This window comes from Hydra vulgaris, chromosome 13 (genome assembly GCF_038396675.1).
Source record: "Hydra vulgaris chromosome 13, alternate assembly HydraT2T_AEP".
NCBI lineage: Eukaryota > Metazoa > Cnidaria > Hydrozoa > Anthoathecata > Hydridae > Hydra > Hydra vulgaris.
This window is the reverse complement of record NC_088932.1, coordinates 37206049-37224424: the sequence shown is the minus strand read 5'-3', so window position 1 is coordinate 37224424 and position 18376 is coordinate 37206049. Positions and strand designations below refer to the sequence as shown.

General features: G+C 26.2%; 1 protein-coding gene across 3 annotated transcripts in view; it reads right to left on the bottom strand.

Moving 5' to 3' along the window:
• LOC136089230 (uncharacterized) overlaps positions 1-18376 on the bottom strand; it is a 164470-nt gene that overhangs the window by 13261 nt on the left and 132833 nt on the right. For 2 of the 3 annotated variants that reach the window (XM_065815022.1, XM_065815024.1), the window contains 2 exons: positions 15467-15535; positions 11432-11506 (listed from right to left, as the gene is read on the bottom strand). In XM_065815022.1, coding sequence (XP_065671094.1) covers positions 11432-11506; positions 15467-15535 — 144 coding nt within the window. The remainder of the gene's footprint in view (positions 1-11431; positions 11507-15466; positions 15536-18376) is intronic. The other variant, XM_065815023.1, reaches the window with a different exon arrangement.

Here is an 18376-nt window from a genome sequence, read left to right as displayed (position 1 = left end):
TTAGATGCTGCAAATATGCTGCTTGGTTTTTGCTATATAATGGTGGTCCTTAATTGGTCTATTTGGTGACAAGCTTTTTCAATAAAATCATTCACTGGAAGGGTTACTGGAACTAAATCATGATTTTTATTGACTTTTTGCCACCGATTAAAGGTGATATCTTCCATGTTGTGTCTATCAAACAAACCAGTAAGATACTCTGTTGGTATCTGGTAAAGTGTGTCGGTATCTGGGCAGTTATTGCAACTGTTCAGCATGCATTCTCGATTTGTTAAGTCACATACAACTAATGTCAAGATGTTTTTAGTCTAAAATATCTGGTATTTGTAATGCTAAAAGTTTTGGTGGTACTCACAAACACATACTTAATGGAGACCTGAAGCACCTCCAGTGGGAATACACCACTTTGATCTAAGTTTTTTAGCAAAATTTATTTGAAAGATTCAATATTTATATTGTTTGTTTATCATATAATAATATTCTTTATTACATAATCAACTTGTGCATTGTGTTGACAAGTTAAATAACTCTTATAACTTGTTGCATAAGTTGTAATCTAAATTTGAACATGATAATCAAATAAGTCAAATTAGTAGGGAGGGTTGGAATAGTGAATGTATTGGAAAAATATTTTAAATTTATAGTCATTATCGTAAATATTAGGTAAATTAGACTAAAAGTCTTTCTTTTCATTTTTACCTAATAGGCTAGTTATAAGTTTTATAAGAAAATATTAAAAACTAAATTTCAGTTTTTATATGTGTATGTTTAGTGGTGTGTTTGAGCATAAAGGTACTTCATACATCAGACATAAAACCAGACACACCGTGTAATGAGAAGTGTAGAATTACAAATTTTTTCTAAGTTCAGGGCAAAAAATGTGCATGTTAAAAAGTAAATGGACGGGGTAGGGGGATGGGGCAGGAAAGAGCTAAGGTATTTAAAAACTGAGTTTAATTCAGGCTTAATTAAAGACTTATTTCTAGTACTGATTATGAAATACTCTTAAGTTCATACAAACTTTGTATTGCAATATATAATACAAACTAAAGTACAACAATAACTTTATTTTTATTGTTTTTAATGCATTTTGAGCAATTTTCATTGTTCTGATTTTGTAACTTCCCCATGAGTACCCACTATCTTTTTTCTAAAATCACTGTAATAAGGTCAATTAAATTGGAAGAAAAATAAAATCTTATTAAAACCAGTGTTGATCATATCTTACCAGTGGTTTGAAGTGGAGCCACATTTTCCTAAGTTTTAGCCGCAGCCATTTTTAATAGTCTATAATTTTTCACTGAATTGTATTTTATCAGTAAATTTCTGAAAATTTGGAAGACTACCATATATAGAAGCTAAAAAAATATGTCTTTTCACTTCTTAAACTGCAGCTTTTGTATATTGACTCATCAAAAACCAACTTTTTATATTTGCAAACATATTTTTAGGTTTTTTAGGTAGCCATTATGGAAAAAATGTGACATTGGAGAATTCAATGTCAAGGTTTTGTTAAAGTAAGTCTAAGGTTGTTTTCAATAAAGAAAATTAGAAGGTTTTCTAAAATTTTGTTTTTAAAATATAAAGCTTCAAAGTATGAAGAAAACATGTTTTTGCTACTGAAGTTTTTATTTTTGGAAAAATCAGAAATTTTAAATGACCATATCTCAGAAACCACAAAAGATTTTATGCTGAAATTTTCAGGAATTGCTTTTCTCAATAATAATAAGAAACCCACTAAGTTTCATCAAAATCTGAGGGGGTCCATGTTGAATTCCTAAAATTTTGGTTCATTTGGCATGGAATGAACCTATTATTTAATAACCTTTAAGAATCATGGAATTGAAATAAATTATGTTTACTAATATTATCTAAGATACATTGTTTAGAAATATAATGGTGATCAATATTAATACAAAAAATATTCAATTTCAATATTAAATTTTTATATTTAGCCTAAAATCACAGTTTAAAAGTAAATAATTTTAAAAAAGTGGGTGGCAGAGAGGGTGAAAACTTTAGATAAAAGGCGGGGGGAAGGGGTAGTTTAAACTTAGTTTTTCAAAAATCTTCTTATTTCCACTTTTAAAGAACAAAATTACACATAAAACTAAAAAAATAATTTAGTATCAAGTTAATTTTTGATAAGAAATTATTTTACGAAGGGTTCGAGGAATATTTCTTAACTTTTTACCAACATAAAAAATAAATAACATACACTTTACAACAAAATACAAAATTAAAATGCAGCATTAACTACAAATGAATACAAGAGTTTAAATAAATATTTAATATGCATGCTCAATCAAATGGGAATGGAATTCCGCTTAAAATTTTTCTTAGCAAAAGTTTTCTATCTAAAACATACAACATTTAATTAAATCAAATGACGAAAGGATTGTAAAAGAAGCACAAGAAACTTTGGTAGAAATAACTGTTATAGCACAATTCACTGAAGAGTTTTCTTGTGATAACCAAATATAAATAAGTAGAAACAGAGTGTCTTGATAAATCACCAGAAGCTAGTTTACCCTTGCCAAAATGAAGAGTATGTAATCTCAGATTACAGACTATTGTTATTATACAGACCATTAAAATAAAGCAAATGAGAAATATGATAATATTGATGATATACCAAAAGAAAAAATTAAACCAACAGACAAAGAAACTGAATCAATTAAATCCTGTGATGATATTAATATAGAAGATGGGTCAAGATGACAACCTTTTTTTAAATCCATAAGTTATTGCAAAACTATCAGTCATGAAAGAATAATACTTTGTCAGTATGTTAAAGCTCTCTAAATGTTTCATTGCCTGCATTTTTTTTCAGTTCGAAGTAAAAAAATTTGAGATAAAATTAAAAAGTTCATAAATCTGGTCACGTGACTGGGGCAAAATGACTTATTGTGTAATATCTGCCTCCAATTTTACAAACTTTTAAAAACTATTAAATACTCTAACTAAATTGACACAAAATAAACACATACCACAAAGAAATATTCCTAAAAAAGTTACTCCCGAAGGACACCATCCATTACGAATAACAAAAACTAATGCTTTTTTTTTAAGCAAAAAAAGTAAACTTATGCGTATAAAATTACGTTAATATTACATAAAAAAACCAATTAGTGTTTCAAAATATAAGATGTAAATAGAGTTTTGTTTCGACCTATTTTTAAGTTTTATTGTTGAGTTGTTATATGAAAAGCCATACTGCCCTATTTTATCATGTCGCATTTTTCCCTTCAAGAGCACGTGACGCAAAGCACCATGGTTCAAATCCACTGAGACTTTTTTTTTTAAATCTTTTCCAATTTTTTTAATCTGCAAAATAAAGCACTTTTCATTTTTTATAGATATTTATACTTAATATGTAAAAAGTGGTCAGGGTAACAACATCAGTTTTTGTCATGTTTAATAACATCTGTCCAACAACATCTGTTAATATAATGAAGTATAATAAAATCTGTCCAACAATATCTAAAATTTCATTGATGTCTAATAACATCTGAAATACCATTGGTGTCTAATAACATCTGTGCAAAAATTAAATGAATATTACAGATGTAGCTACATCTTTTAAATTGTCAAAGTGTTATAACATCTGTACAACTACATCTGTGGGTTCTACAGATATAGTTACATCTTTTAAATTATCAAAATGTTCTAACATCTGTGCAACTACATTTGTAGATTCTAAGATGAAGTTATTTTCAAGAAAAAGTAACTAATAATGCTTTATTTTAACCAGATGTAGTTACATATTGGATTTTTTTCAGATGTAATTACATTTGGAAAAAACGTTAATTAATAATGCAATACTTTAACCAGATGTTATTACATATAGAAATTCTTTTAGATGTAATTACACCAGGAAAAAAAGATTAACTAATAATGCATTATTTTAACTAGATGTAGTTACATCTAGTTAAAATAACAAGATTTTTTCAGATGTAACTACATCTGGAGAAAATTCTTCCAGATGGGTTTAGGCTTGGAGAAAACATACCAGATCTAGTTACATCTTTCTAAAGATGTCATTAGAGGTTGTTGAATTTACAGATAATATTGGACAGATGTTATTAGAGTAAAGTAAAAATACAGATGATCTTGGACAAAAGTACACAGATGATGATGGAGTACATCACAGATGTTCTTTCCGTGATTTTCTTTGTGATGGCCCTTGGGTAGAAATTTTTAGTCTTCCTGTCGACAAATGAGTTCTTACATAACTTCGTGGATTCAGGCCGGCATGGAATCTTTTGTTCCCTCTCAACGATTCCAGACAAGCCTCACTCTCCTCCGTGGTTTTCCTCACACTGTGCTGCTGCGATTGCCAATTGAAACTGTTACTTCCATATTTATCAGCAAAACAATTCTCCAGAAAACAGAGGTCTGTTTATTACTGCCAGAAACAATTGTAAAAAGGTTTTGTCTAACTCCAAAACCCGCAATTCTCAGGTCATGAAATCTTGTATCTCATCTCAAAAATTAGGCTCTCGTCATTTCTGGAGAATCTTTAATAATATCAATAATAAGGGCAAATCTTTAATTCCGCCTCTCTTGTATGGTTCAGACTTTGTCACCTCACCTAAAGACAAAGCTGAATTGTTTGCTAAAAACTTTTTATCAATATCCTCTCTTGATTTCACTAGTTGCGTTCTACCTGATATTGCCAACAAACAGGTTGATCCATTGCTTGACGTTCATATCACTCCAGCGCCTGTATCTAAAGTGATTTACTGTCTAGACTCTTCTACCGCTTGTGGCCCGCACAACATACCTGTTATTGTCTTGCAGAAGTGTTCTACGGAGCAGTCTTTTATACTCTCAAAACTATACAGCATGTGCTTATCAGAGTCTTGTTTTCCAGCCTGCTGGAAAGCGGCATCTGTTATCCCCATCTTCAAAAATTCTGAAGAGCGATCTGATTCGTCTAACTACCGTCCCATTAGTCTACTTCCTATTATAAGCAAGGTTTTTGAATCTTTAATTAACAAACACCTAATTTCTCATCTTGAATCTAATAACTTATTTTCTGACCATCAATATGGATTTCGATCTTCTTGTACTACAGCTGATTTGCTAACAGTAATTACTGATAGGTTCATTAGATAAAGGCGGAGAGGTTAAGGCCATCGCTCTTCACATTTCAAAAGCTTTTGATAAAGTTTGGCATGCTGGTCTTCTCCATAAGCTTTCTTCTTATGGTGTATCTGGAAACATCTTTAAGATTATTGAATCCTTCCTTTCCAATCGTAGCATAAAAGTTGTCCTCGATGGATAGCACTCTTCTTATTATTCTGTAACTTCAGGGATTCCTCAAGGTTCTATCCTTGACCCTATACTCTTTTTAATTTACATTAACGATCTTCCAGATATTCTCTAATCTAAGGTGGCATTGTTTGCTGATGACACTACCATTTATTCTTGTCGTGATAAGAAACCAACACCCTCTGATTGCTTAGAGGGGGCATTTGAGCTTGAAAAGGATCTCACTTCTGCTACAGCATGGGGCTCACAGTGGCTGGTGAACTTTAATTCAGATAAAACTCAATTTTTTTCAGCCAATCGCTATCGCAATAATTTAGATCTTCCTATATTTATGAACGGTGATGTACTCGATGAGTCATCGACTCTTCATCTTCTAGGGTTAACTCTTACTTCCAATCTTTCTTGGAAACCATATATCAAATCAGTTGCAAAACTAGCATCTGCTAAGGTGCTAATTTTGCATCTCTTTATCGAGCTCGTCACTTTCTTACTTTGGATTCTATTCTCTACCTCTATAAATCTCAAATCCGGCCTTGTATGGAATACTGTTGCCATATCTGGGGGGGTTCTTCTAATGATGCCCTTTCTCTTTGAGACAAGGTGCAAAAACACATTGTAAACATAGTTGGACCTGCTCTTGCAGCCAACCTCCAACCATTATCACATCGTCGTAATGTTGCTTCTCTTTCTTTTTTCTACAAATACTATAATGGGCACTGCTCTAATGAGCTAGCGTCTCTTGTGCCATCTACTAAAATTCATTCTTGTGTTACTCGTCATTCAATTAAGTGTCATCCTTTTTCTGTAACTGTTCCTAAGTGCTCCAAAAATGGTTATTCGTCTAGTTTTTTTCCTAGAACATAAGCTCTTTGAAATTCGCTTCCTTCATCTTGCTTTCCTGATTCATATAATTTGCAATCCTTTTAGTCGTCCGTCAATCGTTATCTTGCTCTACAATCTTCATCTTTTTCTTTTCAGTAACTTCCAACTTTAATTAGTGGCTGCTTGCAGCCTTGTTGGAAGCGAAGATGTTTAAAAAAAAAATGTTGTAGGACAGGTGTTATATTTTTTTACCCTAAAAAGATATTACACACTTTAACAAACCAGAGCGAGAAAATTTAAAAAAAAGTTTATTTGTTATTTTAGAAAGCCTTAAGTTTATTAAATAGTTATAAAATTTTAGTCAGACAACACGCCTATGTGAATAAAGTCGTTAGCTTTCAGAGTTACTGTAGTGCATTACTGAGGTTCAAATCCTAGTATTGGCACCTTTTTTTTTTTTTTAAATTTTTGATTTTTTAAAATACAAACTAAAACACTTTTGAAGTTTTATATATTTTATACACATAACAAATATAAAGATATCATATACTAGAACAAACAATAGGGAGAGAATTTTTACAAAAGCTTGTTTGCCATTTTATAAAGTCTTTAGTTTATTAAATAGTGTTAAAAATTATATCCGTTTATATGTCTTAGTAGCTAAAGTAGTTACACACAGAGTTTCTAAAATGCATCACATAAATCCGACTACTTGCCCTTTTATTTCATTTTTATTTTTTTTTTGTTTTTCAAAATACAAAATAAAACTTTTTGAAGTTTTATAGATATTAGATACAAAGAACATATATAAAGATGTTATATACGTTAACAAACAACAGGCAGAAATTTTTAAAAACGCTTAAACTTTCTAAAAATATCAACGCACAAGTAGAAAGTTGTTGCGCACATGTCATGATGTCATTAATGTGCTCAGGTAGTTAATCCTAATAAACTGAAAAATTAGCAATTTGTAACTTTGACTGATCGATTTTATTGATGTTGAGTGCTGTTGAATTGGGTACGTGTAAAAACTTCACCAGAGATAAAAAGGTTTTTTTGCAGTAGACTAAAACATTCTTTTGATAAGTTTGAAACATCCTCATCTGAACCTTCATCATCTCAACAACCGGAATTTATGATAGTACCATCACCAATACTATCACCAGGAACTACACTACCTGAGACGCTGGTGCACAAAAAAAGAGACAATGTGGATGTGCCTTGATTTGAAGGGAAGTGTCTCAATAAACCTAAAATACTTGAAAGATGTTGAAAGCAAAAATCAACAAAACAAGCTAAATGATAATGTAAGCTTAGCTCTAATGGCAAACAGCAAATAAACCAAGCAACAAGTCCAACGAAAAAATTAGCTGCAAACCAATTTAAGAGTAAAAAGTGCCAAAAAGTTTTAGGCGAAACTTCAGCAAGTCAAAATATGGAACGGTACTAGTGTGAAAATGTTAAACATGCATACCAAAGCGATAGGTAAAAGACACTGAGTTTTATTGCACTAAAAAGTGCCGCACAGCTGAAAACTCAACTCAAACCCTTAGTACCTTTAAATGACTCAACATCATACAAGAATAAAAAAGTTTATTTTATTTGACTGATTTTTTAAAACTGTTATTATTTATTGCTTTTCTTAATTGAATTTATTGATTGCTTTTTGTTTTGTTAATAAATTGTTGTTTTAATTACACATATATTTACATGCTTCATTCTCCCCGAAAGTCAGTGTAAAACGGAACAAATTTTTTTTAATCAAATAAAGTTTTATAGAAAGTTTCACTTTAAAAAAATTATTTGATTTTTATATATTTAAATACATTTGCATATACAATACATTTTTATATATTTAATTACATTTAATATATTAAATTTTATATATTTATTTTAATACAATTTTATATATTTTTATATATTTATTTATATATATATTTTGTTATTATATATATATTTTATTATTATATATATATATGTTATTATATATATATATATATATATATATATATATATATATATATATATATATATATATATATATATATATATATATATATATATGTATATATATATATATATATATATATATATATATATATATATATATTATTATTTATTATATTTTATATATATATATTATTATATATTATTATACTATATTATATATATTATTACATTATATATTATTATATATACATATATATATTATTATATATATATATATATATTTAATATATATTTATATAATTTATATATTTAATTTAATACAAATTTTAGATAGTAATTTAATTTTATATATTTAATTACATTTAAATACATTTACAAATACAATACATTTTTATATATTTAAATACATATTCTCCACAATAAAAAAAAAAAAAAAAATATTTTTTCCTATAAAAATGACGCAATTAAAATCAATAACTATTCATTTCACTGCATTGCATTCAAAAAAAAAATTGCTTATTTCTTAATTCATTTGCAACTATTCTATTGTTTTGTTCTGGGACTCTAAGCATTAAGAATTATCGTTATGAAATGTTTTTTACTTACGCTATGTTTCTTTTATTGTTCTCGAGCAACGAAAGGTATATTTCATTTTTATGCACTTTTCTATATGCTGAGATATAAAATCCATAAAGGGTTAAAATATAAAATCCATAAAGGGTTGATTGTTTAACTTAAAGATTTAAAAACCTAAGTCGTTCCTATTTAAAAATCATTCAAATTTTTATGCCAAAGTATCACTTTAGCTTTTTAAATAAAAATGTTATGTGTGCATTGAAAAGAAGACAGTTATCAATCAGAATAAAATATAATTAAAAGATAAATTTGTGGAATGTAAAAGTAGATTCCTTTTTTAGGAACGACATCTGTATCCTTTGTTGAAACTGTTACACTATGGTCTATTAAAAATAAGTAAGTACAGTTGATGGAAATTTTTATTTTCTTTAAAATACAGAACTGAACTTAATTATAAATTTAATTTGTTGTAAAATGAACTATAGTTATTTGTATAAACAAAGCTCATTTAATATTTGATTTGTCAAAAAAAGTATGCTTTAAGCATCGGATTAAAAATATGTTGTAACATTTCTATTGGGAAACTAAGTTTTTATTTCTTTGCCACTTTTTATAGAACTAAACAACAAGATACTGGTAAAGTAACTATAAAAAATGAATACAAATTTAATAATAGTATAATAGTATAAATAGATGTCTGATGGATGTCTGCAAGACATCGGATGGACGTCCCCCAGATGACACATGCCCAATGGGTAATGTACACAACATTCCAATAACCAACATTCCAACATTCCAACATTCCAATATTTTCAAAAGTATTGAGAACTAAAAATGCAATAAAGCATCTTATGTTTAAATAAGCAAAACCAAATGATGATACTATTGGATTGTAAGTTCCCAACTACCACCTTCCAGTTATTCCAAATTCAAAAAATCCATTAAAGTCTTGTTAAATATTGTGAATGAAAAAATAAATTTAAAATGTTTTTTGTAAAAAATTTTAATTTAAAGTAAAAAGTTTTCGAAGTAAGTTCAGACTTCTTGCAGAGTGTTTGAATTTAGATAAAGATAAAAATTAACTACTTTTTTAAATTAAATGTAAATAGTTTTGACTATACATATGTTGAAAGTTTACTAAAATTAATTGAACTCTTTAAAACTGTAAATTTTCTTTGTAGAATTAAATTTCTTATATTTTTTATTAAATCAAATTTTCTATTACCTTGATACCAACAATTTACGAGAATCACATTTGTTTTAGAAATTGTACTTTTATTAGATTTGTCAAATAATCCATATCTGCAGTTTGATTCTAGTAATTTGCTGAAGTCATTTTTAAAAAAAGAACTAGATTTCTTCTCACACTTCTTTTTTTTCAAATTTTCACTTTTATTTACATCAAAAAAAATCAAAAACAACAGTTATTACTTGCACATAAAGACTTCAGAAATTTTCAATTTTGAAAGTGATTTTGCCAATCTTTTTATTTCGATAAAACTGCTTTATTCATTTCAATTTCTGAAACTTTTAAAACTTCATTTTTAAAAATCATTATAACACTTTCTTTATAAAAACTTTGACCTTATCTGCCATAAAATATACATTTAATCTATTAATCTAATTAAATTAATAGATAAGATATTTTAATGTATTCTATTGAAGTTTTATTTAGACGTCAAAAAATTACAAAACATCATTAGAAACAGATTCAGAAATTTATACAATTTTTTTGATACAAATAATAACGATTCTGTAATCAAGTTGCAATTATTATAGAAATTAAAAAACATAATTGAATTTTCAGGGTCAAGTTTGTAAAATTAAATATTACTACATTTGGTGTTCTGATTGATTAAAAAAAACTACACGTATTCGTAATAAATTTCTAAAGGAAATCAAGCAAAACAGGTATCAATGGGTAATGTGTGAAAAATGCCATTTTGAATTTTCAAACAGAGTATTACCAAGAATGTTAATAAGTAGGTAACTTTCAGGGAAAGTTGAAATTACAAGACAAAATATTTAGTGACATAAATAAAATAATAGTTAACTTGTTAAAGTATATCATGTCAAACATAGTTTTTATTTAGAAAGATAAGTTATAGTGATTCTACTTATGATGGCTCTACCATCTAAAAAAAATTAGTAGATCTGCACCTCAATAACTTTTTGACAGGAAGAAAAGAAATCAAGCCATTAAAAATCAGGTATAAAGCTAGAAACATAATTCAAGTAAAATTTAGTTTACTGCTACAAAACAATTTTTAAATATAAAATCATTTGAAACATCCTTAAGTTATCAAATATTTTCTGATGGTTTTTAAATATTAAGTCAGAGCCTTATTAACAAAGTTTACAAATGTTTCTTTTAGAATTTAAACTTTATAATGTTGTATTAATAAATATTTATTATGATTTTTATGAATTAAATGTATCTATATGCTTTAATTTAAAAATAAAACAAATGTTTTATATTATTAACTATTACAAGGAAAATTGAATTAGTCATTGTAACCTTAACACAAAAAATCTATTAAAAAAAAAACATTAAGCAGTTAAGTATATATTTATTTTAAACTGAATTATCTTTTCTTTTTTAAGATTTTTAAAATTTACCAAATAAAGTTATTATTTTATTTTTATAAAATTAAACTAATAACTTTTATTACATTTAATAAGAGTCATCAATTTATTATTTTCATAAAAGTCATTAATTTAAAAAAGTAATAATAATAAATTAGAAATAAAAGAAAAAATAAAACAAAATAATTATTTTATTCCTCAGCAAAACAAATACACTTACCCAACTTTTTTTCATTATTTAAACAATAATCATCAGTTTCAACGGGAACGTTCTCTAGAACACTGATTCCTTTTACTATTAATAAAATAGTTTGTAAAAAACTAAACACGTAAAGTTTCATGTGGTAAATTACCAAATGTGTGAAATAAAAATTATACATACCATATATAATACAAGAAAATATAATAATAAGCATATTTATGCAGTAAATTAAAAAAAAGCGTAAAATAATTTTCTTCTTTGTTTAATCAAACTTGGAAAAATTAGGAAAATTGACAAAGGTTTGTAACTAATTAAAGTTTCAAGTTATTTATTTGTTGTTCATATTAATATATATATGCAGGTATTAAAATTTATTGTGCACACATAGTTATAGAATAAATGTACGGTAAACCATGTTACTTTAAACGTTTTTAAGATATTTTTACTTGCTCTTCCTTCCCTATTGACAATATTCAAAATTTAACAAAATGAATATAGGGGCTGAGATTGACTCTTACATATTTCAAATTTAAAATAATATTTAAATAAAAAGATTTTGTATAATATTAACTTAAATAGTCATTCAAAGTTAGCCCACAAATGGGGTAACTTTAAATGCGTTTTTTGCAAAAGCAAAACCCATTCAAAAACGCCTTGTTTTGTTGTAAAACTTAATAAAAACAACAGTCTAGTTTCACAGTCATTTATTATTGCTAAAATAATATAATATTATTTCATAACAAACACCCATTTAGTATTTTATTTTGTTTAAATGGGTATGTTTAAGTGGACTAGCATAAAAAAAGTCTCATTTGCATAAATTTGGCATCAACATGAAAAAATGGTTAAAGTACATTAATTTTCTCGGCGTACTAAAGTTATAACTTCTCTGGCAAATCTGGCAAATGATTAAAGATAACTTTTATATTTCATAGGTAAATCCCATAATTCTTTGAAAACCACTAAGATACTAAGTTGCAGATTACCTTTTGATTTGACAAATATAATGATTATAAGTAAATAAAGAACAAAGAAAATTTATTTTTTGTAATTGACTTTGCTTTTTTTAAACAAGAGGTTTCCAATTGATCAAATATTTTACTCCAATACTTTTCAAGAGATCCATCAAATGCAATATCAAGAGATTGCAATAAATAGGAAGAGTTGCCAGATACTTTTTTCTTCTTAACAATATACTATTTTCTTTTGTAAATTCAAGTACCTTTTTACTGTAAAAATAGCTTTCATTATAACTAAAAGGATTGTTCCTACACTTTGACAAAAAACAACCAATAACAAACCAGTCAAAAAAGTGAAAAGAATCAAACCGTCCTGACTTTAATTATATTTTTTATTGTTTATACATTAGGTGGTCCAACTTGGTTCTTGTTGTGCATAACCATCGCATCAAGTTCTCCTTAATTTTGATCTACAGCATTTATTTCCGTTAAAAAAATCATTGTATAGTCTTTAAAATTTTTGCTTATCAACGCGCCAGTGTTTAATCCACTCGGCACGTAGATAACCAAAATTTTTGCTTATCAACGTGCCGAGTGGATAGCGCTGAGCTTATGAAATAATAAGCTGTGGTTAGAGTCCTGCAAATGTTGAATTGTTTTTTTAATTCTTTTTGATTATTGTAAAATACAAAATACTTTTGAAGTTTTATAGAAATTAAAATCAGAGAGACAAAAATATGTAACGATGTTATACACTTTAACAAATGAAAAAATTTCTAAATAAGCTAAAATTTCTAAAAACATTAAAACACCAGGAGAAAAAATTTTTGGCGTATGTGTCATGATTGAGATACTTATGATATTAATGCGAATGGTCTGAAAAAATAAAATGCCTGAAACTTAATAAAGAAAAAACTTAATAAGGCAGTCTTGCAACTCCAGAAGGTGCTGCTGTGAAAGAAAAGGAAGGAGGAGGGGGGGGGGGGGGAGGGGAGCCTGTAGCAAGAAAAAACTTCAAAACTTTTTTTTGACATTTAAAATTTTTTTTTGAGACATGTATTTTTTTGCTAAAAAGATATGCTGCAGCCATTTTTCAAACCAAATTAATATGCTAATTATGTATTTCGAGAAAAAACAAAATTTTTTACGCTGAGAGGAGGTGTTAAACCCCGTTAATCAACACTGATGACAACGCACTTAACCACTGAGCTATCAATATAATGCATTTTGCAGAAAAACAAACCTTATTATAAGCCATTTACAAGCTCTACGTATGCGGAAAAGGTGCACATGTTAAGTTTTTTGCTCTTCAATAATTTTTTCAGAACAAATTATTTGGCTAAAATATATTCAAGTAAATTAGGAAAAGGCATATAAATAACCGGTGTGAAATAGTTATTTATAGAAATGGTAGTTTTGGTGAAAGTTCGTATTTTACGGGTTCCGAAAGCTAGGACATATAAAGAAAAAGTATTGAAAAGTTCGGTTTAGAACAGACTTACTAGGACCCATATTGATACAGGTCCAATTTCAGCTAGTTTAAAGATGAATAACAGTACTTTCAAATAATTTTATTTAACACAATACTGAATATACAAACACATATGATGACATATTTTTTATACACGATTTAAAACTAAGGGTGCTGTAAAAACAGAATAAACACACAGAAACACACAAACATATATATATATATATATATATATATATATATATATATATATATATATATATATATATATATATATATATATATATATATATACATATATATATACACACATACACGAACAGACACACTCACACACACACACATACACACATATAAACACTCATAGAAACAATGTGTGTATGTATGACTTATTGTGTATACACATGATATTATAACTTTTAATCACAGTAATATTATGTACGATACGTAATATATTATATATAATACATGTACAACAAAGAAAATTTTTAAGTTGTTTTACATTTTATAACTGTTTATGCAATGGAGTTACTTTGAACATTATTCAAAGTTACCCTGTGTGCAAAAAAGTGTATACAATAAAGTATGTTATGCTATAGCAATGAAGCATAACTATAGTAGGCAAACAAGCTTCTTTAGATTTTAAATGCATAATAAATTTATAGACAAAAATTATGCAACTTAGACAACAAGCTGCTACACTAGCTGAGGCAGTGTACAATGTATTCTGAGTAATTTTTTTGAGAAAAGTATCCGAAATATTCAATTCAATTTTTAAAGAACAATAACAACCAATAAAAAAAGTAAAACTTTAAATAATCAAAATATAAACTATTTTTAATACATTGATGCTTGAGGTTTGTGCAGTTTCATATAAATCTTTGCCATAAATACAACTTGGAAAAAAAAATTTGTATTCAAAATTACCTTGCTATTCAAAGTAACCCCGGTTTACGGAAATTAAAATCAGCAGATTGAATCCTTTTAAAGAACCGTTGTTCAGTATGAATACATGAATATACGTATATATATATATATATATATATATATATATATATATATATATATATATATATATATATATATATATATATATATAAAATGTGAAATCATTTGAAACAACCTTAAGTTATCAAATATTTTTTGAAAAAAAATGATTTTTAATTAAAAAGATAGAGCCTTATTAATAAAATTTTAAAATGTTTTTAAATTTTATTAATAAGGTTTAATAATGTCTTATTACTAAATATTTAGTATCTTTATGAATTAAACTATTTAATCTTTATTCTAAATATAAAACAAATGTTTTATATTACTAACCATTGCAATGCAAATTGAATTAGTTATTGTAACCTTAACACAAAAAATCTATTAAAAAAAAAACATTAGGCAGTTAAGTATATATTTATTTTAAACTTAATTATCTTTTCTTTTTTTAACTTTGCAAAACTTACCATATAAAGTTATTATTTTATTTTTATAAAATAAATTAATAACATTTAATAAGAGTCATCAATTTATTATTCTTCATAAAAGTCACTAATTTAAAAAAAAATAATAAAACAGAAATAAAAGAAAAAATAAAATTATTATTTTATTCCTTCGTAAAATAAATACACCTACCCAACTTTTTTTCATCATTTAAACGATCAGTTTCAACGGGAACGTTCTCATGAACATCTATTCGGTTTACTATTAATAAAATAGTTTGTAAAAAACTAAACAAATAATGTACATATATATATATATATATATATATATATATATATATATATATATATATATATATATATATATATATATATATATATATATATTTTATATATATATACATATATATATATATATATATATATATATATATATATATATATATATATAAATATATATACATATATATTTATATATATATATATATATATATATATATATATATATACATATAAATGTAGAGAGAGAGAGAGAGAGAGAGAGAGAGAGAGAGAGAGAGAGAGAAAGAGAGAGAGAGAGAGAGAGAGAGGTATAGATATAGATATACATATGTATATATATATACATATATATATATATATATATATATATATATATATAAATATATATATATATATAGTGTTCCAATATCTCCGGATTTTAAGCCTCCGGGGGATTTCAGAAAAAAACATAAACTCTCCTCTTTTTGGAGATTTTTATTAAATTTTTATAAAAATTCCGTTTTTAATACTTAAATTTTGAGTATATATGGAACTGAAAATGTAAAAACTATTAAATGTAAATTTTTTTTGGTCATTCTTTCAATTTATTGAAAATGCTCATACAACAAGTGTTCTCTTCTCTTCATTAGACAATATTGAAAAATGCGCGCGCATCCATACTTGCGAAAACGAAAGTTGCAACCGTTAAATTTCATTAAGGTTATAAAATTTAATTAAGTTGAAACATCTGGTATAGTATATAAACTTATCCTTATCAATTTCTTATAATAAATTACAATATTTCTAGGGGTTATATATACCCACGTTGTTCAAGTAATATAAAAAAACTGTTAGAAAAACAAACAAATAATAAAACTTCAATGTAATGTGTTCTTGCATCTTAAATAAGAAAAATATGGTTTCCAAAACGACGATGTGACGTAATCACCGTCGTCTTTATTCAAACGTATATATAGCCCCTAGAAATACTGTAACTTATTATAAGAAATTTATAAGGATAAGTTTACATACTATACCAGATGTTTCAACTTAATTAAATTTTATAAAAACTTATCTAATATGTTAACTTTTAAAAATTAAGGTTATAAAGTATTTTGGTTTCTACTACACAAGAAATTATTCCTTGAACTTAAATTTGACGTTTAAAAAGTTAAAGAATTGCGACACTATCAATAATGTCGTCCAAAAAAAATGTTTTCTAGTTTAAGAAAGGGAGAAATGATTATGAAGCCAAATTCAAAATTTGGCCAGCTGCTTCATATAATTTTGTTTCTCACAAAGATAAACAAATTTCCTTATGTTAATCTTATTTATCTGATGCATCTTACAATAATAAATAAGTAAAAATTACGCAATTTGTATAACCTGTTATTAGTCCTAATACTAAGGGTTAAAAGCTTTCATTTGGATGAAGCTTGACAGTATCCCTATTTGGGATCAAGTTTAAGGCTCTATTTTATTTGTAAAAGAAAAAGGCTTTTTTTATGTTAATAAATTATTGTGCCGTGACCAATTTTCTAATTTATGAGTTCAATTAGTATTTGTTATCAAGCAAAGACTTATTAAAAAAGATGGTTTCAACAAAAATATATATTTGGTATGATTCATCTTCCCTTGTTTATAACGATTAATTAAATTAATTTTAATTACAAATTTAGCAATTTGCACTAAAAAACAAATGACCTTTTTTATTTTTTTACGTGCTTTTTTTAAAAAAAAAAGGGTTTTATATATATATTTATTTATATATAGGGTTTTGTATATATATATATATATATATATATATATATATATATATATATATATATATATATATATATATATATATATATATATATATATATATGTAAATGTACATATATATATATCAAAGTCAAATATATGTCAAATTCAATAAATACCCGATAAAAAAACCCGGTTAATATTGCTCGGTAACTGTCTAGCTTCCTATTATTCTTGATAAGTGTGACTAAGCCTGTTAAGTTTTTTGCCTATTAAGGCTAAATTTATTAAGTTAAAGTTATTCTGATGATTACCGAGTAATCCAAGTATAGACCTAATAAGTATTTATCAAGATTGGACGAAATATATAGTAATTGCTTGGTAAGTTTTCAAAGATTATGCAAATATGACATGTTGACTTTATTATACACCATCTTTTTTTTATCGCACGGAAGACAAGTCAGCTAAATTTAAAACAGTATTTTTGGATACAATTTTTTTACTAACTAAACTTTGTAACTCAATAGTGTGAAGCTTTTTTAGCTTTGTGACAATTTCATGGTTAACAAATTAAATAATGATTGTTTGTTAATGTGTTTATGAGGCTTTTAGTATTAATTTTGAAGGCTATAACATAATATAAATTTTACCATTTTATAGTAAGGCTTTAAAAGAGTAAACTTTTCGACCTTTATTAATAAAAGCTGAAAGGCCTTTTAGCATTTCAGTGAACCTTAAAGTGTATGTATGTATGTATTTATGTATGTATGTATGTATGTATGTATGTATGTATGTATGCATGTGTGCATGTATGTATGTATGTATGTATGTATGTATGTATGTATGTATGTATGTATGTATGTATGTATGTATGTATGTATGTATGTATGTATGTATGTATGTATGTATGTATGTATGTATGTATGTATGTATGTATTTATGTATGTATGTATGTATGTATGTATGTATGTATGTATGTATGTATGTATGTATGTATGTATGTATGTATGTATGTATGTATGTATGTATGTATGTATGTATGTATGTATGTATGTATGTATGTATGTATGTATGTATGTATGTATGTATGTATTTATGT